This window comes from Lepidochelys kempii, chromosome 13 (genome assembly GCF_965140265.1).
Source record: "Lepidochelys kempii isolate rLepKem1 chromosome 13, rLepKem1.hap2, whole genome shotgun sequence".
Taxonomy (NCBI): Eukaryota; Metazoa; Chordata; order Testudines; family Cheloniidae; genus Lepidochelys; species Lepidochelys kempii.
In genome coordinates, this window is record NC_133268.1 from 32025651 (window position 1) to 32048493 (window position 22843).

At 49.5% G+C, this 22843-nt stretch overlaps 1 protein-coding gene across 14 annotated transcripts in view; it reads right to left on the minus strand.

The window, feature by feature from the left end:
* The window catches only part of CEP250 (centrosomal protein 250), a 121166-nt gene that overhangs the window by 12064 nt on the left and 86259 nt on the right, over positions 1 to 22843 (minus strand). For 12 of the 14 annotated variants that reach the window (XM_073310071.1, XM_073310062.1, XM_073310065.1 and 9 more), the window contains 9 exons: positions 18770 to 18901; positions 18243 to 18386; positions 16195 to 17708; positions 11858 to 12017; positions 10733 to 11057; positions 9020 to 9147; positions 8631 to 8751; positions 7160 to 7314; positions 1319 to 3739 (listed from right to left, as the gene is read on the minus strand). In XM_073310071.1, the coding sequence (XP_073166172.1) occupies positions 1319 to 3739; positions 7160 to 7314; positions 8631 to 8751; positions 9020 to 9147; positions 10733 to 11057; positions 11858 to 12017; positions 16195 to 17708; positions 18243 to 18386; positions 18770 to 18901 (5100 nt within the window). The remainder of the gene's footprint in view (positions 1 to 1318; positions 3740 to 7159; positions 7315 to 8630; positions 8752 to 9019; positions 9148 to 10732; positions 11058 to 11857; positions 12018 to 16194; positions 17709 to 18242; positions 18387 to 18769; positions 18902 to 22843) is intronic. The other 2 variants (XM_073310067.1, XM_073310072.1) reach the window with 2 other exon arrangements.

Sequence of the window (22843 nt, forward strand, 5' to 3'; positions counted from 1 at the left end):
CCTCTGAAAAAAGTCCATGGTCAGTAGCTGCTAGACAACCAGATGTGTGACAGTTAAACCTGCCTGGACATGGCAGAGCTGAGCGGCTGAAAGCACCCACATCCATCATTGTGGAGCTCTGTTTAGTTTTAATATGAGGGTGATAATTTACCACTGGAAAGATTACCAAGGGATGTAGTGGATTCTCCACCACTTGAAGTCTTTACACTGAAATTGGAGGTCACTTTTTAAAAGTTTCCCTCTAACTCAGCCAGAATCTACAGGCTCAATACAGAAAACACTGGATGAGGTTCTCTGGCCTGTGCTGTGCAGGAGGTCAGACTAGATCTGTGCTCACCAACCGGTCGATCGAAATCCTAGAGGGTCTTTTAGTCAATCGTCATCTCCTGCGGCACAGCGGGGCTGCCACTAAGACCGGCTCCCTGCCTGCCCCGCCCCCATGCCGCTCCCAGAAGTGGCCAGTACGGCCCAGCTGGCGGGGGTCTCCCTCCGCACACTGCTCCTGCCTGCAAGCACTGCTCCCGCAGCTCCCATTGGCCGGGAACAGGGAGCTGTGGCCAATGGGAGCTGCGGGGCTGGTGCTTGCAGAGAGGGGCAGCGCGCAGAGCCATGTGCTGCCTGACCCCCCAGGGGCCACAGGAGTCCATTGGTCCCTTCCAGGAGCAGCGTGGGGCCGGGCAAGGAGCCTCCCTTAGCGGTAAGTGCTGTCCGTCGGGAGGCCGCACCCCAAACCTCAGCACTGAGCCCCTTCCCAGACCTAGCACCCCAAACCCCCTCCTGCAGCTCAACCCCAGCCCTGACCCCACTCCCAGAGCCATATCCCCTCCTGCACCCCAACACTCTGTCCCAGACCAGAGCCCCCTCCCAGAGGCCACATCTTGCATCTGCTCCTGCACTCCAACACTTTGCCCCAGACCAGAGCCCTCTCCTGCACCCCAAACCCCAGCCCTAGACTCAGCCCAGAGCCCCCTCCCACACTGCGAACCCCTTGGTTCCAGCCCAGAGCCCGCACACCCTCCTGAACCCCAATCCCCTACCCCAGCCCGGTGAAAGTGAGTGAGGGTGGGGAATGGAGTGAGTGGGGTGGAGCTTTGGAGAAAGGGGCAGGGCATTGGGGAAGGGGTGGGGTAGATCCTGGGTTGCCCTTAAATTCAAAAAGTGATCTTGGGAGTAAAAAGGTTGGAGACCACTGGACTAGATGATCATAATGGTTCCTTCTGGACTGAACATCTGTCATTTGAAGCAAAGTGCCAATGGATCCCTCAGACAGACACAGACAGCCATCCTTTTCATGCAAGTCACCCACCAAACTGCCTACCTGAAGATGAAGCCGATCCTTATCCCGCTCTGATACCATGCTCTGTAGGACAGCCATTTCCTCCCTCAGGGTCCTACTGGCTGCTTCGCTCTGGGCCAGGGACAAAGCGAAGGCCTGTGCTTTCTCCCTCCATTCTATCTCCACACTCTCAGTCTGCTTCAGAACAGCCACCGTATGCTCCAGTTCCTGATCCTTCACTTTCTTCTCCTCTTCCAGCTGTTGGATCCACACCTTCTGCCTTTCCAACTGCTGGTCTCTCTCCTGGAGAACCTTCCTCTGGGCTGCCTCCTCTGTCTCCCATATCAGGAGTTTCTGGATTTGGCTCTTTAGGGTCTCCCCTTCACCAGCTCTCCTTTGCAGAGCTGAGGTGAGCTGCTTCAGGAGTTCGCCCTGTGTCCTCAGCTCCTGCTCTCTCCCTCTCAGAGTCTCCTCCAGGCACCTGACTCTCTCTCTCTGGTGTTTGATTTCCTCATCCTTTTTGGCCAGTGTCTGCTGGAGATGCTGGAGATTTTCTTGAAGACCCTTCGCCTCCTCCTCTTCCAGTTGTCTTTGCTTACCTTGGGCCTTGATCTCCTGTTCCCTCTTGTTCAGGGCTTCTTCTAGAAGCTGCTCTCTCTCTCTGTGATGTCTCTCCTCCTTCTCAGACTGCATAAGCTGGAGATGGTGCAGGGTCTCCTGCTCTTCCTCTTGGTGCTGGAGCTGTTGAATGAGAGTCTCATTCTCCCACTCTCGCTCTCTTACAACTTCCTCTAGACAACTTGCTTTGTTTTGGCAGGACTTTAGTGCCACCTGCATGCTTTCTTCTTGAAACCGGTATATGCTAATTTGCTCTGCCTGCTTGAGGAGTTCTACATCCTTCTCCTTCACTATTTGGCTCATTCTGTCTAGATCCTGCTGTAAGCTCCTGACACACTTTTCTTCTAGCTCTTTCTGCCCTAAGAGCTCCTTGACATGCCCTTGCAAAGACTCTATCTCCTGGTCTCTGGCTTGTAGAGATGATTTGGTATATTCAAGTGTCTTCAAGACAGCCTTAGTCTGTGTCACTGCATCTTCCTCGTGCTGCTGAAGCTTATGGATTCCTTCCTCAAGGGCCTCTATTTCCCTCTCTCTCTCCCTCAGAGTCACCTGTGTTTGTTGAAGATTTGCTTGCATGGCTCTTGCCTGCTTCTTCTCCTCTGTCTTGTGCTCCTCATATTGCTTTTGCAGGGATTCAATTTCCTGCTCTCGCTCCCTTAATATTGCTTCAAGATTGTCAAGAGTTTTTACCTGTTGCTCAGCTTCTCTTTCTTGTTTTTGGAGTGTCCAGATCTGCTCTTTCTGAGACTTAATCATTCCATCTCTCTCCTTTAGTGCTGCCTTGGCATATTCTAAATCTCTCTGTAAAACCTTCATCTGCCCTTCTGCTTCTTCCTCATGTTTCTGTATTTGCTGCATTTGGAATTCGAGCTCTCTGTCTTTGTCTTTTAAGGCTGCTTGTGTTTGCTCCAGATGTTCACAAAGAGGCTTTAGTTTCATTTCCATCTCTTCCTTAATGTTCTGAATTTGCTTTTGCTGTGATTCAAGCTCTTGATCTCTCTGAGTCAGAGTGAGGGTCATCTGTTTTACTTTCTCCCGCAGGTCCTGTAGCTCTCCCTCCTGCTGATCCTCATACTGCTGGAAAATCCTTATCTGCTCTCGCTGTGATTCAATCTCACTCTCTTTGTCCCCAAGAATTGCTTTCATGTGTTCTAGGCTTGTGCGCAGAACCTTCACCTGCTTTTTCTCCTCCTCTTTCAATTCTTCAGCTACCTTTCTCTGAGACATAAGCTCACAATCTTTTCCTCTCAAGTCTGCTTTGATCAGATCTAGATCCTCCAGCAGTGCTTTCATTTGTGATCTTCCATGTTCTTCCAGAGTCTGGATTTTCTCTTCCTGGAATTTAATTTCCTTTACTTTCTCCTCTAGGTTTAAAGTCAGTTGTTCTAGAGCAGCCTTCTGCATTTCCCTCTGATTCTCTAGTTCCTGAATCTGTTCTTGTTGGGATTCCACCTCTCTGTCCTTCTCCTCTAGGTCTTTAGTAAGGTGATCTAGAGCTGTTCTTTGCATTTCTCTCTGCTGCTCCAGCTCTCTAATCTGTTCTTGCAGTGTTTTCATTTCTCCATCTCTCTGGCTTAAGGCAAGAGTCAGGTGACCCAGGTTTTCCTGCAAAGCCTTCCCCAAGGCAGCCTCCTTCTGCAATGTCTGGATTCCCTCCTGCTGAGTCTCTGCTTCCTCACTTTTCATTTTCAGGGCAGAGAGGGTTGTTTGAAGCTCTTGTTCTAGGGAGCGGCTCATCTTTGCTGCTATGTTTGCCCGAGTCTCAGCGGCAGAGACTGATTCCCGGAGAAGGTCCATCTCCCATACCAGTTTCTCCTTCGCTGCTTGCAGCTTGTCCCGTTCATGCTGAAACAGAGAGAAAATGACTTGAAAATAAATCTAGATAACTCTTCCCATCTCAGAACTGGGCTGTAGCTCTACTGCCTGGATGATGTGACACCCAAGTTCTGCAAGTGTGGCTCTTAATGGAATAACTCTTGCGGTTGGGGTGGCTTCTCTCTCCCACCTAATTTTTCTTGTTCTTTGATCACTAGTGGAAACGCAAGAATTGCCCTTTCTCCCCTAGGACTTGTCTACACAAGGATATAGCACTGTTTAAACAGCTGATTTAGTTGAGCTGATGATACCTATGGTGCAGCTGTACGTGCACACATGAGCAAGCTGTGATCACCATTGATTCTGCCAAAATCATTGATGAAACAGCACTATTTTGGAGTGTAGATCAGGCCTGCGAGTTACTTCTGGTTGTAGCTCCTGAAGGGCCAGTGAAGTTACTCTCTTAAGTAACCAGAGATAATTAGGAATGGGGAAAAAATCCCTGAATCATAACTCAAACATACATGAATCTAGCAACTTCATGTATTTATTCATATGAGTATTGTGACATTCTATACCATGGGAATGTGCCCTGTAACCCCCATATTCCTCATTCATATATAATTGTGATCTTACATATAAAGCATGCCATGTGAGGTCTCACGGGAAAGGTTACGATCTGCTGAAACCCACTGTTCCATCTAAATATGTATATCATCAACGTATATGAGGTTATGAGAATGTGCTGCATGGTTGTCACTAAAATATGCTGTGGGTTTGGGAAGCGCCTAGATACTAGCTCTCCAGAGACAATGCCAAGGAAAGTAAGCAATGCCCAGTTGGGTGTCAAACAGCCCATCGACAGCCATTGCCTAGCAAGGAAGCTACAATTCAATGACTCACCTACATAAGGCCACACTAGGGGAATTGCTCAGCCTTGCCTGGGGTCTCAGAAATGCCCACCAGACATGCCTGGACTTGTACTCTCCAAGCACATGAGACTAAGAGTATAAAACAGAACACAGTGGCCCCATACTTGGCCTTTCTCCTTCCCCCACCTATGCTGCAGGCAACAACGACATTCCGAAGACTCCAACAGAGGGGACTGGCCTAGGTTTCAAGGGTGAAACCTGTGTACTATGAACTGCAATATCCAGTGGGCTGAGAAAAACTGCTTAATCTAGATTTTGCCCAGGCTAATAGGGTTGAGAGTTTAGACTGCGCGCTTATATTTTATTTTATTTTAGTAACCACTCTGACTTTTTGCCTATCACTTATAATCACTTAAAATCTATGTTTTGTAGTTAATAAATTTATTTAACTGTTTATCTTTATCTGTAAGTTTGCCTGAAGTGTCTGGTGAATCTGCTCAGGTATGCAAAGGCTAGTGTATATCCACTTGCCTTTGATGAAGTGGTGAACCAATTAATACATTTGCACTGCTCAAGACGAGCAGTGCAAGATGGTACGTTCCTGTTGTACAAGGCTGGGAGCTGGTGGGGATTCAGCTGGTGCCTTTCTCTGTGTGATTCATGAGTGGCTCTGGGAGCATTCATACAATCTAGCTGGGTGTGGGGCTCCGCATGCGGTTATCCTGAGTGATAACAGCATCTGGAGGGGTTTGCTGCTTGTCACTAGCAAAGCATTTTGAGAGACAGCTCGGGCTGGACAGTTAAGGGGGCACAGCAGTCCCGTGGTCCCAGGCTGTACGCCGGGGATCCCATCACAACTAGTACAAAAGTTAACCTGAAAAACTGTATTGTAATTGTACTGAAAAACTATTGTAAGTACGCCTGGCTGATTCCATTCCCCTCCAGCTATCCTCATTGACCTCTTTCCTCTTCCTCCTGCCTACTGTACTGTGTTCATCTCCTTGCTAAGATAAACAGTCCCATGCCTTTCAACTTCTCTTCATATGGAAGTTTATCCAGGTCTCTAATCATTCTCATTATGCGTCCTGAACCAAGCACCTCCATTACTGCAACACTCTGAGATGGGATGACCAGAACTGCACACTGTGTTACAGGTGAGGGCATGCCATTAATTTAGAGAATGGCATTACAATTATTTTTAACATTCTCTTTGCATTTATCAACATGGAATTTCATTTGCCATCATGCTGCTTATTTGTGTAACTTGGTTAGGTCCTTCTGAAGTTAGTCTTCTCCAGCCTTGACTAGTCTTAATAATTTTGTTTTATCTGAAAATTTTGCTTCCTCAGTACTTACACCCCTTTTCCAGATAACTAATACATTAAACAACACTGGTCCTAGCACAGAGCCCTGGGGCAGCCAGCTGTTAACTTTTTTCAACTATGAAAGTGAACCAAGCATTCCTTCTCTTTGTTTTCTGTCTCTTAAGCCCCAACTCTGCAAATACTTATGCATGTGCTTAACTTCACTGCTGTGAGTAGTTCCAATGATCTCAGGAAGACTACTCACAGTAGTAAAGCACAGCATATGTGGAAGTCTTTGCAGAGTCAGTACCTTAACCAATTTCTGATCCATAACAACGCTTTGCCTCTCATACCATGACTACTCAATTTCCTTTACAACCCCTTCTGAAGGACATTGTCAAAGACTTTGAAAGTCCAATAAATTACATCAACCAGTTCTCCTATACCCTTTACTTTAATGACAGAATTCTAATAGATTAAGGAGGCACAGGTTTCCTTGGCAGAAGCTGTGCTGTTTAAACACTATGATAGGCTCTTTTAGATGTTTTATAAAACTTAACAGGTACGGAAGTACCTAAATCTAAATTTAGCTTCCTGAGCTCCCAGTGTCACTGGTACTAGTATGTACCATGGCCACAGCCTGCTCCCCAGAACTCACCGGAAGTCTGTCCAGATGTCGCAAAATATCAGCCACCTTCACGCACACACCAAAGGGATCTTACGGTCACCAGATGCCTGCCCAGCTATTGATATTCACAGTGAACAAATCTTGCCTGTGTCTCCCAAATGTAATCCCATATTTCCTTAGAGCAGTCTCCGCAGTGTGTGAAGATTATCAGTGGCTCATGAAAATCCCAAGCCTGGAACAGCAGGGGTGTGAGTGGATAGAAGTGAAATGCATTGGCAGAATTCTTGGGGTGGAACTCAGACTGGAATAGTGAGGATACTGTGGATCAGCAGCCAGGTGGCCCAGAAGCACTGCATGGGAAGCCTAGGACTGGATAGCAGGGCATGACAGAGGGGCTGCAGGAGGGATAGGGGAAACTTGCTCCATGTCTGCACACTCTGTCTGGTTACAAATGCTTCTAACTTTGAGGGGAGCAGCAGAAATTAGAAAATAGACATGGGAGATGGCACTGCAGGGGTTTTCCATTTAGTGGCTCTGGAGCCAGGGCAGGGTTGTTCCCAAGGATGCAGAGTTAAAAGAGTTCTGTTCAGGCTTTCCTTGAATGGGCATTATGTAACAAAACTTCGGGGCCATCTGCCAGCCTTACCACAACATCCCTTCTTTGCTTCTCGGTGCCCTCAAGGTTCCTCTCCAAGGATGCAACCTCCCCATGCAACATCACAACCTCCTTCTTTAGGGCAATGACCTCTTCTTGCAGTGTGGCCTGGAGTGAGCCCTGCTTCCCTTCTACCATCCGCATCTCTGCAAGGGGGAACGAGGAGAAGAGGAACCAAAACAAAACCAAACAAAGCTGGGCAAGAGCCATAATCTTTCCATTAAACTGCCCTTTGCTTCCCAGGGGCCAGACCACAAAGGGGAGATTGGATTATGCCCGAAGAAGTATCTCAGTCTGAGGTATTTGGCTTAAGGAAGTTCAGGTGAAACCAGAGTTCACAGACAGAGGGAGTGAACAAGGAGCGGTCAATAAGATTAGGTCAACAGACTGGTGCAGGTGAGCATCATCAGTATAATAGTGAGAGCTGAGGTGGATAAGATTACAAAAGGCAAATATATAGGAAAGAAAAGGATGAGTACCAACTGACGTAGAGCTCCATTCAAGGACAAGTCTGGGTGCAGAAGAGCTGCTACCACAAAGGAGGGAGCAATAAGTTTGCAAAAGGATGTTGCAGAATTAGAAAGAGTTCCAAGACCGGCAACAAGGGGCTCTGCCATAGAGAGAGACTGAAAAGACTCGGACTGTTCAACTAGGCCTAGGGGACGTGATAGAAGCCTATAAAATACTGACTGGTCTAGGGCAGGAGGATAGGGAGCTTCTGTTCCACTACACAGGAACAGGAGACAATCATTACATTGAAAGGCAGACAATTTCAAGTGTTTGGTGGGTACGAAGGGTGCCATGACTGACGAGAAGCCAAGATGCCCGCATAGCTGTGGTATGGAGGAAGAGTAAGTGAGGAAGAGTGAGAGAGACAGGACAATTAGCTATATGTAGGGGAGTAGTTACTGTGCTATAGTCTAGGGAGAGACCCAGAGTGAGATCTGTTTGAGGGGCTGTTGTGTGTGAGAAGTGACTGGGGAGATGAGAGACAGTGTCTCCATCAAGCACTTTGCTGAGGTTGGGAGGTTCAGCAGCAGCCTGTGCTCAGAGACTGTATCAGGACTAGGAAGGGTAGGGCTGAGAAGGAAGAGGAAGCAGCAGATTGTAGAAAACTGGGGAAGGTAACAGAGGCACATGATTTATTGACAACTGCAATAACGCATGGATCCTGGGGGAGGAGACAGAGCTAATGCACTGGAAAACAGAGGAGAAGCCTCCCTTACTTAGGAATGCCCCAGGTTAGCACAGGGCAGGAGGAGAAAAGAGAGGACTCTTCAAGTACTACAAGGAGAACTGCAGGGAACCAGGGCTGTCTCTCTGCAATGGGTCACAGTCTATTCAGGAGCACCAGTCTGTGTGGGCTCTCACGGTGGCTCTTCCTCTCCCCCAACTGCCATCTTCACTCCCTTGCTGATAAAGCAGAGTGGGCCTGGTACAGTGGGAAGGAGGGCAGCCATACCTTCCTGGCTTTGGGCCAACCACTTCTGCAGCTCTTGGGTGTGAGCTCTGAGACAGTCCCTCTCGGCCTCCTTCTTGCTCAGCTCCTGCTCCAGCTTCTGAGCCTTGTTCCTGGCATCATCCTGGAGAAAGCAGGAGAAGCTGTATGAAGCTACACGCACAGGGTGCCAGGAGAGCCGACAGAGGAAGCCTAGGGCACAGACTCAGGCAGGGCAGGGCCAGAGCCAACGCGGGCAGCAGCAGTGAGTGGGATCCCTACAGAGGGGTCTTGAGCAGGTCTAGGCTGCATTGGCCCAGGGGACTAGAGCCAGCTCTGCCACAGCACCTTGTTCTGCGCCGTAAGCTCAGCAGAGGGGCAGGGGAAGTGAGTGCGCTGAAGAAAGCAGTTACCCGATCTTGCAGAGTCTGCCTCAGGTCCTGGTGCAGGTCCCGGAAGGCTGTTGCCACTTTCTCTGCTGTGAGCTCTATGGGGAGGTCCTTAGGTTGAGGCCCAGTAAGCCCACAGACATGATCCTGTTCTGGAAAAATAAGCCCTGGGATCAGTGTTTGGCCAAAGGGTCGCCATGACAGCGCCCTGCTTAGCTTCTCCTACATGTGGCAGGGTTTGGAGACCTCCCAGGGGCAGGTCCCATAGATGTTACAGTGAATAGGTGACACACTGCACATTACCTTGACTGCCCATTAGTGCCACATCAGATGTGGCATTCTCCAGTGGCTCCTGGGGCTGTATTTCACCCTGGGGCTGAGGTCGCTTCCCCATTCACAAACACTGCCTTAGTTCTCTCTGTAGTGAGCTTTTTGGGGCTTAGGCCTGCCCTCCATGCCCTTCCTGGCTTTAGAAACAAAGGCTGCCCATGCTTGCCAACAGCCCCAGGTTTCTGCTCTGTGCCCCAAATTCCTCTTTGTTCCAGCAAATGGGGCTGAAATATGGTCCAGCTGCAAATCTCTTATAGACACTAGATGCTATTGCCAGGCGTGCATCCAGCCCTGCTGGCTTTCCCTTCACCCAGGAGTGCTTTGCAGTACTAAGCCAGGAGAGACAGTCTTCTCCCACACCCCCAGCCCTCAGCAGCAGCTCCTCTCAGGAGGCAGTAACATGCAGAGGGAAAGGGGATGTCAGAGACCCCCCCCGGATGTACTGGAAAGGGAGGGAGAAATGGCCCGTGGAGAAAAATGGGGGAAGGGAGTAAAGCACACGATGCAATCCCACAGCCCTAATGAGTCCTCCCTAAAAGGGCAAGGGGGGAGAAACAGGCCAAAGGGCTCCCGTCCCAGAAAACACCTGCCAGTGAGGAGTCATGTGCACCTAGGAGAAGGAGCAGAGAGGGTTTGGGGGCAATTTTATCAGCTCTGAGAAACACTGGCATGTCCACAAACGGCCCTGCCCCCCTGGATTTCTCCCACCCAGGCTTGGTACCTGTTTTTGATATGTTGACAGGGAGGCTGCAATGAAATATCCTTACCAAATCCATTCAAAATGTTCTGGGGGCTTTTAGGAGCAATGTCCCAGGATACCTTTCTAAGTATTAACAACCGTGCCATGTGGGACTCCATGCAATCAGCAGCACAAGTGGGCTGATGACTGGCCCTGGGCTCTCTAGCTTGTAGTGCTTCCTGCCGCTTGCACAGCATCCCGTAAGATGTATAAACCCATCATCCATGGTGCCTGCTATTGAGGTCAGCCATGCAGATCTGGAGTCCCTGGAAGCCTCTGACCAGCCCTAGGGCCATCCCAATTAGCAGTTCCAGAAGAAGTGGAAGGACACTCCCTCCGGGGGCCAGAGATGGCTGGAACGTGTTACACTTTTCAAATGTAATATGCTGTCTGTTCTCCCAGAATGGAAGGCCAAGAATTGCTGTGTCAGAGACTGAGGACTTCTCTTGGGCCAAGACCAGAATAAAGGGCTCCCCACCGTTCCTAGCCTTCCCCAACCAGAGCAAGGCCACTGGGAAGCGATATGGGCCAGGAAATCAGGACTAGGAAGGGAAGCCCCAGCTCTCCTCCACGAGGCTGTAAAGCCTTCTCAGCCTAGGGACAGATCCACATGGCCTTCTGGGGGTAAGCCTCCAGCACACACTGCCACAGACACCAGCCACACTCACCTGGACTCCACGTGACAAGGTCTCCACTTGCCAAAGTGCTGCCACAGAGTGTATGCTGCAGAATGGTGTGCAGCCTGGCCAGCTTGGACTCTGCTTCACAGCGGGCACTGCTGGTGAGGTGGCACTCCACAGCCAGTGCCTCTGCCCGGCTCTCTGTGCTACAAAGGCTAAGGCGCAGCTGAGACACCTCTGCCTCTTGCATCCGCAGCAAATCCCTCAAATGCCGCTCACTCGCTCGTGACTCCTCCAGATCCTGTGACAGCTGCTTCTCATGGGCCACTAAACCAGCCTCTTTCTCTAGCACTGCCTGCCTGAGTGAGTGGACCTGCAGAGAAGAGAAACACAGGCCCTCGTGGGCTCAGCACGACTACTGTGAGGGAAGGGAGGAAGAGAGAGTCTGACGGAGGAAGCTGCTTTTGAGCAGACACCTTCCTACAGCCAAAGGCACAAAACCGAGGAGATGCAGAGGTCAGACTGGAAATAAACTCCGGGACCTTCAGGGACCAAGAGCTCCCCACCCACAGGGAAACACCGATTACTGCTCCCCGCCCCACCATGCCCTTACCCTCAGAAAGAAACCAGAAAAAAAAACACATTGGGTGAAAGAGGCTCCGGAGGGGCAGCCAGTTATGCCATAGTGGAGGTGAACTACCCGACAAAAACATGGAGGCAGGAACAGCGCGATGGTCAGTCCCTCATTTTGTGTGTCTGGGACGCCAGGTGAACAGGCTGAGTTGGAAGCACCTCCCACCTTCCCAGCTCTGAGCTCCTTTCTGCCTCCCCGTAGCAGAGAGAGAAGTTGGTGCTTTGCAGGGCTAGGCACAGCCACCTGGAGCCAACAACTGCAACAGAGGCATTGAGATGCTCCATAGGAGTCTGCTGTTCTCTCTGGGGCTCATGATCTGCAATCAGGGGGTTAAGACATAGAGCGGGCAGAGACAGATCCAGGCTTCAGCACCATAGCTCCAAGGCTGCGAGCAGGTGAGAGGAGAAGAGGCAGTGTTACAGAAGTGGAAGCAGTGGAGGAGGAGACAGGGACATGTGTATAGTGGGTGGGGAGGGTGGGGCTGGTCTTGGGGAAGCCTGATGTGCTGCTGGGGAAGGGAATGCTGGTGTGCAGGGCACCTGGGTGTTGAGCTCCTGTATCTCTCCTCTGTGGTCAGAATGGAGCTGCTGAGCTTGGCAAATGGCTGAATGCAAGCTGATGATCTCACTCCGCTGGGCATCGTCTCTCTCCTGGAAGGTCCTGAGTCTCAGCTTCTTCCCCTCCAGGGCCAGAGTCAGGCTGAAAGAGAGAAGGGACTCAGTAATCCTGGCGGCTCAGTGCCTGGAGCGGGGAAGAGGCAACATTCTGATGGCAATGTGATGGGTGGGGGCTGTATAATCCTGGCAGCTCAGTGCCTGGAATGGGGGAGAGGTGATGCTCTGATGGCAATATGATGGGGCAGAGACAGCTCTGTGGCAAAGGCAGGGAGACTCTCTCTAAGCCTGGCGGGACCACAACAGGGGGGTTCCGTAAATCCAGTGGTGCCGCGACGGGAGGGGTAGAGGAGGGGTCTCCATAAACCCAGGGCTCTTTGCCATGTGGTTTAATATTTAACAAGCCCTCGTGAGTCAAGCCTGGCAGGAGACAAGGCCTGGCCCTTTCTTAACCCCACAGACACTCTGTTCATTCAGTCCCATGCTAGCACTGAAGTCTTGTCCCTGTATTAGCAGTCCCAAAGTATCTGCTGTTTTTAAAGTGGGAGAGATGATCTCATGAGAACGGCCATACTGGCTCAGACCAATGGTCCATGTAGCCCAGTATCCTGTCTTCTGACAGGAGCTAGTGACAGGTGCTTCAGAGGGAATAAACAGGAGAAATTATCAGGTGATCCAGCCCTGTCAGCCAGTCCCAGCTTCTGGCACTCAGAGGTTTATAGACATCCAGAGCATGGGGTTGAGTCCCTGATCATCTTGGCTAGTAGCCACTGATGGACCTATTCTCCAGGAACTTATCTCGTTCTTTTTTGAACTCAGTTATACTTCTGGCCTTCACAACATCCACTGGCAACAAGTTCTGCAGGTTGACTGTGTTGTGTGAAGTACTTCCTTTTGTTTGCTTTAAACCTGCTGCCTATTAATTTCATCAGGTGACTCCTGGTTTGTGTGTTATGTGAAGAGGTAAATAACACTTCCCTATTCACTTTCTCCATGCCGGTCATGAGGTTCTAGATCTCTATCATGTCTCCCTTAGCTTCCATATGAGGAGAGATTTAAAAGACTGGGGCTGTTCATCTTAGACAAGAGACAACTGTTTCATAAGCCTAATCATTTTGTTGTCCTTCTCTGTACCTTTTCCAATTCTAATATTCTTTTTAGATATAGGGTGACCAGAATTGTACTGATTTATATAGTGCCATTGTGATATTTACTGTCTTATTAACTATCTCTTTCCTAATGGTTCCTAACATTCTATTAGCTTTTTTGACTGCTGCTGCACATTGAGTGGATGTTTTCAGAGGATTACCCACAATGACTCTTTCTTGAGTAGTAACAGATAATTTAGACCCCATCATTTTGTATGTATAGCTGGGATTATGTTTTCCAATGTGCATTACTTTGCACTTATCAACACTGAATTTCAACTGCCATTTTGTTGCCCAGTCACACAGTTAGTGAGATTCCTTTGTAATTCTTCGCAGTCAGCTTTGGATTTAACTATCTTGAATAATTTTGTATCATTTGCAAATTTTGCACTGTTTACCCCTTTTTCCATAACATTTATGAATATGTTGAACAGCACAGGTCCCAGTACAGATCCTTGGGGGACCCCACTATTTATCTCTCTCCATTGTGAAAACTGATCATTTATTCCTACCCTTTGTTTCCTATCTTTTAACCAGTTACTGATCTATGAGAGGACCCTCCCGTCTTATCCCATGACTGCTTACTTTGCTTAAGAGCCTTTGGTAAGGGACCTTGTCAAAGGCTTTCTGAAAGTCTGGATCACCCTCATCTATGTTTGTTGATACCCTCAAAGAATTCTAAAGATTGGTGAGGCATGATTTCTCTTTACAAAAGCTGTGTTGACTCTTCCCTGACATATCGTATTAATCTATGTGTCTGATAATTGTGTTCTTTGTAACTGAGGTATTGTGGGAAGTAAAGTCCTTGTCCATCTTTCTACTGGTTTTCATGCCAGGGATCATTCTAACATCTAACTGGAATAAATATGGATCTTTATTGTCCTGTTTAGCTTTCTTTAGGACATTACTCTCTGCCTGGGTATTTCAGGGAGGAGATGATGTGATCAGACTGGTAAGTCTTAGTGAATTCCTGAATTTTCATACTTGAAAGCTGGGGTCTGTTGTTAGTAATCAGCAGCTCTGACATCCTAGGCTTCTCATTTTGATTGACATGGGTACCCATCATTCTACTGCTTGTGTTTACTAGTCCTAAATCTCCAGGAATTTAGAGTGAAAACCAACTAACACTAAACAAGTTTCTTTGTTTAATTCAAACAAGTCCCTCCTAGCCATTGCCATGGTCCCTCTGGGATTTCATGATCCTGCATACTCTGTGGTTGATGCTTTTTGGCAGTGACTACTGTATATACATCATACTGAGCTCTCATGTCTTTGATCTGAGCATTCACCCCAAGCCAGATACTGCAGAAGTGGGCTCAAAAAAACCCTCAATCTCAGCTGCTTCAAGACATGAATCCTAGATCACGACTGGTGTTGGTGATCTTACTGGTGCCCAGTGAAGACCGTCTGCTATCCACACTCAATTTACTTGGAGATCTCCTCTATGAAGATTCAGAATCGGACTCTGAATTCCAGGTGGTACTAATGATAGAGTTTTTTCTGGAAGTAACTCAGGTAAAATGAAGGTTTTCCCACACCTGCTTCACTAACTGGTAGAGGATAGGATGGAATGGCATAGATACCCTACCTATAGGAGCATCTTGTTCCAGGTGTTGGTGGAAAACAAACTTTGGTTTCCTGTGAAAAGGAGTCAAAGGAGAATGAATGGCCCTAGTTATTCTTTCAGTAAACTGGACAAAGGTTCATCCTCCTGTGGGGAATCACTGTCATCCTTCACACAGATTAGTCCTTGCCCAGAGACAAACTGCCAGCTAACATTCCTCAGAGGCACTGCAGATTGCTCTGCTGATCTGGGTGTGAAAGAGTCAGAGCCGCCTGGCCAGGCTTCAGCTCTGGCTGCATCTTGGCCAGCAGCTGTGACTGCACATGGGGAACTGGTATTGGGACCAGCTGAGAATGCATCCAGCACAAGGCTACAGGTTTGGCTCCAATGCCAACATAGCTGGAGATGCCACAGTTACAAGTTATCTGACACATTGGGGTGCACTTGGCAATTCAAAGAGAAACTGAGCAACAGATCCTATCTTGATGAAAGTCCACCACCATGGGGGATTCTGATGCAGTCATATTACCCAGAGAGGGTTCACTATTCTAAGTCTCTCGAGGCTGAAACTGCCAAGGTTTTCTGGGACTGTGAGCTGGATTTCTGAAAACTCTGAGATGAGCCAGGAGAGCTTTTTGGCACTCCCTCCAGGTTCTGAGAGTGTGGGATAACTATCTTGCACACAAGTCAATCACAGTCCTTTCTGTGCCCAAGACAGTTGTGTGTGCCCAGGAGGGGCATTGTATGGTCATTCCTAGGGCACTTCTTGAAGCACTGCTATGTATCCCATTCTCCATGTGCACAAGAAGAGATAACTAAGGAAAAATACAACACAAATGCAGCAATAAATGCAGCTGGAAAGAGAGAGGCCAGAGCAGATAAGTCAGACTGGAAGCCACAGCTTTGTGCTTGGGTGGGGCCAAGCAGCTGAGACCTACTACCTCAGTTAGCTCAATATGTTGGGATAAAATTCTTGTGTGCTAAGGGGAGCAGCCAAATGCTTCATTGACTCAGAGCTGGAGACAGGTGAGAAAAACTCAAACACTTCAGCTGTGCCAGCTACTCAGGCTCAGGGAGATTGACTCAGCTGCTGCAGGATATTGGGAAGTAGGGGATCAAGTCTTGGGAGCACCAACAAAGCCAGAGGCTCCAAACTTCGACAGCGGCCAGGACCTCCGTGGATGTTCCATACAATGCACTTAGACATTTGAACTGTCATTAAGGGCAACCAGCTGGGTAAAGGAATTGGCTAATCATGCTTACCTGTTAGAAATCCAGCAGTCTCCCAGCAGACAAACCAGGGCAAAGCCAGTACAACTGCAGCCATGTCCCTAAGGAGTGCCTTTGCTGACTGCTGTCAGAAGGAAACTGACAGTGCAGGCCAGGCACCCCAGTGAGACAATGTAACAGTAGGCTCCTAATTGCACCAACACCTCAGAGCTTTGGGATATGCTCCCAGATTAGCTTACATGTGCACAGACCTGAAAACAGGAATCAGTTAAGATGGGGAAAAAAATATCTAGTCCACATTACACTTGATTTCTGCCCACCTGGCTTTTTCACCCTCCAAGGCTCTGAGCGTGGCCTGGAGCTCTGTGTTCTGACGCTCTGCTTCCTCCCGTTGGCTCTTTTCCCCCTCCAGGACTCTGAGCGTGGCCTGGAGCTCTGTGTTCTGACGCTTCACCTCCTCCCATTGGCTCTTTTCCCGCTCCAGGACTGCGAGCGTGGCCTGGAGCTCTGTGTTCTGACGCTCCGTCTCCTCCCGTCGGCTCCTCTCCCCCTCTAGGTTTCTGAGCATGGCCCGGAGCTCTGTGTTCTGACACTCCACCTCCTCCCGTTGGCTCCTCTCCCCGTCCAGGGCTTTGAGTGTGGCCCGGAGCTCTGTATTCTGACACTCCGCTTCCTCCCGTCGGCTCCTCTCCCCCTCCAGATCTCTGAGCATGGCCTGGAGCTCTGTGTTCTGACGCTCCGCCTCCTCCCGTTGGCTTCTTTCCCCCTCCAAGTCTCCGAGCATGGCCCGGAGTTCTGTGTTCTGACGCTCCGCCTCCTCCCGTTGGCTTCTTTCCCCCTCCAGGTCTCTGAGTGTGGCCTGGAGCTCTGTATTCTGACGCTCCACCTCCTCCCGTCGGCTCCTCTCCCCTTCCAGGGCTCTGAGCGTGGCCCGGAGCTCTGTATTCTGACGCTTCACCTCCTCCCATCGGCTCCTCTCCCCTTCCAGGGCTCTGAGCGTAGCCTGGAGCTCTGTGTTCTGACGCTCCACCTCCTCCCGTCGGCTCCTCTCCCCTTCCAGGGCTCTGAGCGTGGCCTGGAGCTCTGTGTTCTGACGCTCCACCTCCTCCCGTCGGCTCCTCTCCCCTTCCAGGGCTCTGAGCGTGGCCTGGAGCTCTGTGTTCTGACGCTCCACCTCCTCCCGTCGGCTCCTCTCCCCTTCCAGGGCTCTGAGCGTGGCCCGGAGCTCTGTATTCTGACGCTCCACCTCCTCCCATCGGCTCCTCTCCCCCTCCAGGACTCCGAGCGTGGCCTGGAGCTCTGTGTTCTGACGCTCCACCTCCTCCCGTCGGCTCCTTTCCCCCTCCAGGGCTCTGAGCGTGGCCTGGAGCTCTGTGTTCTGACGCTCCACCTCCTCCCGTCGGCTCCTTTCCCCCTCCAGGGCTCTGAGCGTGGCCTGGAGCTCTGTGTTCTGACGCTCCGCCTCCTCCCATCGGCTCCTCTCCCCTTCCAGGGCTCTGAGCGTGGCCCGGAGCTCTGTGTTCTGACGCTCCACCTCCTCCCATCGGCTCCTTTCCCCCTCCAGGACTCCGAGCGTGGCCTGGAGCTCTGTGTTCTGATGCTTCACCTCCTCCCATCGGCTCTTTTCCCCCTCCAGGGCTCCAAGCGTGGCCCGGAGCTCTATGTTGTGACGCTCCACCTCCTCCCGTCGGCTCCTCTCCCCCTCTAGCATCTTCTGGATATGAGCAGCCTCCAGTATCTTCTGATTGGATAATTTTTGCACCTCATTCAATTGCCGCTGAGCCTCCAAGCCAATCTGTTGCCAGGAATCCTTGGTGACCACTAGCTCTTGCACCTGAAATATGAGAGAAGAATAGTAGAGAAGCCAGAGGTTAAAGCATGCAATAGCCTTTCTGTATCCTGTGGGGAAAGCAAACAAGCAAGTTAAAGCATCATCTGATCTTCAGAGTGCCAGGTTCAAATTGATGTTGCTCATATGTTTGGAGACCTAAGTGGAGTAGTTTGTTCAGCCAATCCCCCGTCACCCCCTGAAATAAAAGCACCAGCAGCAGGACAGATGGAGTTCTGCTACTGTGCAGCTAGGATCAGGAGCGAATGGCAGGATGACAGGCAGAGGGACTGTCCCTCCCAGCCAAGATCGGGATGGGATTGGAGTAAGCAGCAGAGTGACAGAGGAGAGGGACCGTCCCCATCAGCTGTGATCAGAGGTAAGCAGCCAGGCAACAGACAGAGGGACCACCTCCCCCCTCTGCCCAGCCAGGATCAGGGCTAAGTAGCAAGGTGAGGATCATATTGAGGGTGAGCGACAGGCAGGGGGACTGCCCCCTCCTGGGTGGAATCTCCATTGCACTGTGCCTGGGGCAGTCACCTGGTTTCGCAGGGTGTCTCGCTGAGTAAGGAGAACGTCTATTTCCTGTTTGAGGGTTTTGACCTCTTCCTGGTGCCTGCTCTCCACCGCCTCCATCTGATTCTGAGCTTCCTGGAGCTCAGCTTGCAGCCCCACCACGGTGTCCTGCAGCCAGGCCAAAGAGTGAGGCACTGAAAGCTGTGAAATATCAAATCCTGCTCCATCCTTTCTGTGCCCCAGAGTCCCGCTCACCAACTACATCTTTCTGCCTTTGCTCCGCCTGGGTGGTTGTGTGCACAAAACCCACCTTGCTGCTATCTTTGCCTCTAACCTATCTTTCCTTTTACTTACCAGGCTTCTGCCCAGGTGCAGCCCTCTCCTGGCTCCTCTTTTCTGCCCCAGTGCTTCTCTCCCAGCTCTGCACTGCCCTCCAGTCTCTGACTTGTCCCCATTCTTTCTCCTTTCACCCCTGTCTTTTTTCCGTCCTATGTGTTGGATTCTAACAGCCCGTTCCCTCCTCTCCACTGCTCCCTGCTGGTCAAGCCTACCTGCTCCTTCTGATGCTTCTTCACCTCTTGGCGAAGCTGCTCCAGCTGTTGACAGGCATCTGTCAATTCTTCCTGTGTTTGGAGCAGTGCCTCCAGCAAAGACTTCTTCTCCCTCTCTTTCTCTAGCAGCACCTGCACAAAGAGGAAAGGGGAGAGGGAAGGCTTAACCTTCACAGATATTATGAGTTTGCCAAATCCCAGAGGCTAGCACTCCCCACATAAACTAGCTATTTGTCTCCACAGTCAGTGTCCACTTCATCCGAGACCCAGGTTCTATGGTGAGACTGACAGTGAGAGAAATCCACTATTGATGGGCGTCTCCTCTTATGTGGTGCCAAATCACATGGCACCTCCCAATTGCCTTAGGTCAGCGCAAACATCTGCCTGACTCTGCTGGACCATCTTCAGTGAGGGCACCCCCAGCCTGCAGCTATGCTCCTCAGTTCTTCCCACGCAGCCAGCAGCAGCTCTTGTTTGTGCACACTGGGTTGCAGTAGCAGAGTGTCACGGTCTAAAGAGGACAGGAATCTTTGGCTCTCTTGGAAAGAGTAGGTGGCTAAATGAAAATATCCAGTAGGGCTTGGGAAATCTCTGAGGTGTCATGAGCACATTTTCATCTCTGAGATCTGGTGCAGTCACTCTGATGCTTGCCAGTGCATTGTAGGGATATTGCTGTGCCCAGGAACTCAGACAGAAGAGCAGGGCTTTGGGTGGCACACAATAAGGGCCCCTACTGTGGGGAGGATCTGGCAGGTGAATTTTGCATACTTAAGAAATGCAGCACATGGACAGCAAGTGGAACAGGAATGGACAACTTCCATGTAGGAAAACATCCCAGGGCAATTCTTTGAAATGGTTTACAAAAAGTTATGGAAATCCACAACTAAAAACTTCATCTAGCTGCACTCAAGGTTGTAAACATGGCTCAATAACTTCAGGGAAAGAGCCTTAAAGAATAATGAATTCTTAAAACACAAATGGTTGAACTGAGGAAAACTGCAAGTTAAGGAAAGACTTTTAATCCCCCAAAATCTGAGCTGTTGCAGATCCCAGTAACAGAACAAACATCTCAGATGCAAGTGGACCCCTGTACAGCTCATTAGCCAGCCTTCACCGACATTACTGGTGCAGGCCTGTGTGCATTCCTACTTCATGCAGTCTGAGAAAGAAAGCATACGAGCACTTCTTCAGTGCTGTCAGAAAAGCAGCAACAAAAGTCAGGACATGTGCCCAAGAAACCAGACTCCGCCATCTACCTCATTGTCATAAATATAAAGGGAAGGGTAAACACCTTTAAAATCCCTCCTGGCCAGAGGAAAAACCCTTTCACCTGTAAAGGGTTAAGAAGCCAGGATAACCTCGCTGGCACCTGACCAAAATGACCAATGAGGAGACAAGATACTTTCAAAGCTGGAGGGGGGGAAAAACAAAGGCTCTGTGTGTGTCTGTGTCATGCTTTTGCCAGGAACAGAAAGGAATGGAGTCTTAGAACTTAGTAAGTAATCTAGCTAGTTATGCGTTAGATTCTGTTTGTTTAAATGGCGGAGAAAATAAGCTGTGCTGAATGGAATGGATATTCCTGTTTTTGTGTCTTTTTGTAACTTAAGGTTTTGCCTAGAGGGATTCTCTATGTTTTGAATCTGATTACTCTGAATACCCTATAAGGTATTTACCATGCTGATTTTACAGAGGTGATTCTTTTACTTTTTTCTTCAATTAAAATTCTTCTTTTAAGAACCTGATTGCTTTTTCATAGTTCTTAAGATCCAAGGGTTTGGGTCTCTGTTCACTGATGCAAATTGGTGAGGATTTTTATCAAGCCTTCCCCAGGAAAGGGGGTGAATCATAGAATATCAGGGTTGGAAGGGACCTCAGGAGGTCATCTAGTCCAACCCCCTGCTCAAAGCAGGACCAAACCCCAATTAAATCATCCCAGCCAGGGATTTGTCAAGCCTGACCTTAAAAATATCTAAGGAAGGAGATTCCACCACCTCCCTAGGTAACACGTTCCAGTGTTTCACCACCCTCCTAGTGAAAAAGTTTTTTCTAATATCCAACCTAAACCTCCCCCACTGCAACTTGAGACCATTACTCCTTGTTCTGTCATCAGCTACCACTAAGAACAGTCTAGATCCATCCTCTTTGGAACCCGCTTTCAGGTAGTTGAAAGCAGCTATCAAATCCCCCCTCATTCTTCTCTTCCGCAGACTAAACAATCCCAGTTCCCTCAGCCTCTCCTCATAACTCATGTGTTCCAGTCCCCTAATCATTTTCCTTGCCCTCCGCTGGACTCTTTACAATTTTTCCACATCCTTCTTGTAGTGTGGGGCCCAAAACTGGACACAGTACTCCAGATGAGGTCTCACCAATGTCGAATAGAGGGGAATGATCACGTCCCTCGATCTGCTGGCAATGCCCCTACTTATACATCCCAAAATGCCATTGGCCTTCTTGCCAACAAGGGCACACTGTTGACTCATATCCAGCTTCTCGTCCACTGTAACCCCTAGGTCCTTTTCTGCAGAACTGCTGCATAGCCATTCGGTCCCTAGTCTGTAGCGGTGCATTGGATTCTTCCATGCTAAGTGCAGGGCTCTGCACTTGTCCTTGTTCAACCTCATCAAATTTCTTTTGCCCCAATCCTCTAATTTGTCTAGGGCCCTCTGTATCCTATCCCTAGCCTCCAGCGTATCTACCTCCCCTCCCAGTTTAGTGTCATCTGCAAACTTGCTGAGGGTGCAATCCACACCATCCTCCAGATCATTTATGAAGATATTGAACAAAACCGGCCCCAGGACCGACCCTTGGGGCACTCCACTTCATACCGGCTGCCAACTAGACATGGAGTCATTGATCACTACCCGTTGAGCCTGACAATCTAGCCAACTTTCTGGCCACCTTATAGTCCATTCATCCAGCCCATACTTCTTTAACTTGCTGGCAAGAATACTGTGGGAGACTGTGTCAAAAGCTTTGCTAAAGTCAAGGAACAACACGTCCACCACTTTCCCCTCATCCACAGAGCCAGTTATCTCATCATAGAAGGCAATTAGATTAGTCAGGCATAACTTGCCCTTAGTGAATCCATGCTGACTGTTCCTGAACACTTTCCTCTCCTGTAAGTGCTTCAGAATTGATTCCTTGAGGACCTGCTCCATGATTTTTCCAGGGACTGAGGTGAGGCTGACTGGCCTGTAGTTCCCAGGATTCTCCTTCTTCCCTTTTTTAAAGATGGGCACTACTTTAGCCTTTTTCCTATCATCCGGGACTTCCCCCGATTGCCATGAGTTTTCAAAGAAAATGGCGAATGGCTCTGCAATCACATCCACCAACTCCTTTAGCACTCTCAGATGCAGCGCATCCGGCCCCATGGACTTTTGCATGTCCAGCTTTTCTAAATAGTCCCGAACCACTTCTTTCTCCACAGAGGGCTGGTCACCTCCTCCCCATGCTGTGCTGTCCAGTGCAACAGTCTGGGAGCTGACCTTGTTCGTGAAGACAGAGGCAAAAAAAGGATTGAGTACATTAGCTTTTTCCACATCCTCTGTCACTGGGTTGCCTCTCTCATTCAGTAAGGGGCCCACACTTTCCTTGACTTTCTTCTTGTTGCTAACATACCTGAAGAAACCCTTCTTGTTACTCTTAACATCTCTTGCTAGCTGCAACTCCAGGTGTGATTTGGCCTTCCTGATTTCACTCCTGCATGCCCAAGCAATATTTTTATACTCTTCCCTGATCATTTGTCCAATCTTCCACTTCTTGTAAGCTTCTTTTTTGTGTTCAGGTTCAGCAAGGATTTCACTGTTAAGCCAAGCTGGTCGCCTGCCATATTTACTATTCTTTCTACACATCGGGATGGTTTGTCCCTGTAACCTCACTAAGGATTCTTTAAAATACAGCCAGCTCTCCTGGACTCCTTTCCCCCTCATGTTATTCTCCCAGGGGATCCTGCCCATCAGTTCCCTGAGGGAGTCAAAGTCTGCTTTTCTGAAGTCCAGGGTCTGTATTCTGTTGCTCTCCTTTCTTCCCTGTGTCAGGATCCTGAACTCGACCGTCTCATGGTCACTGCCTCCC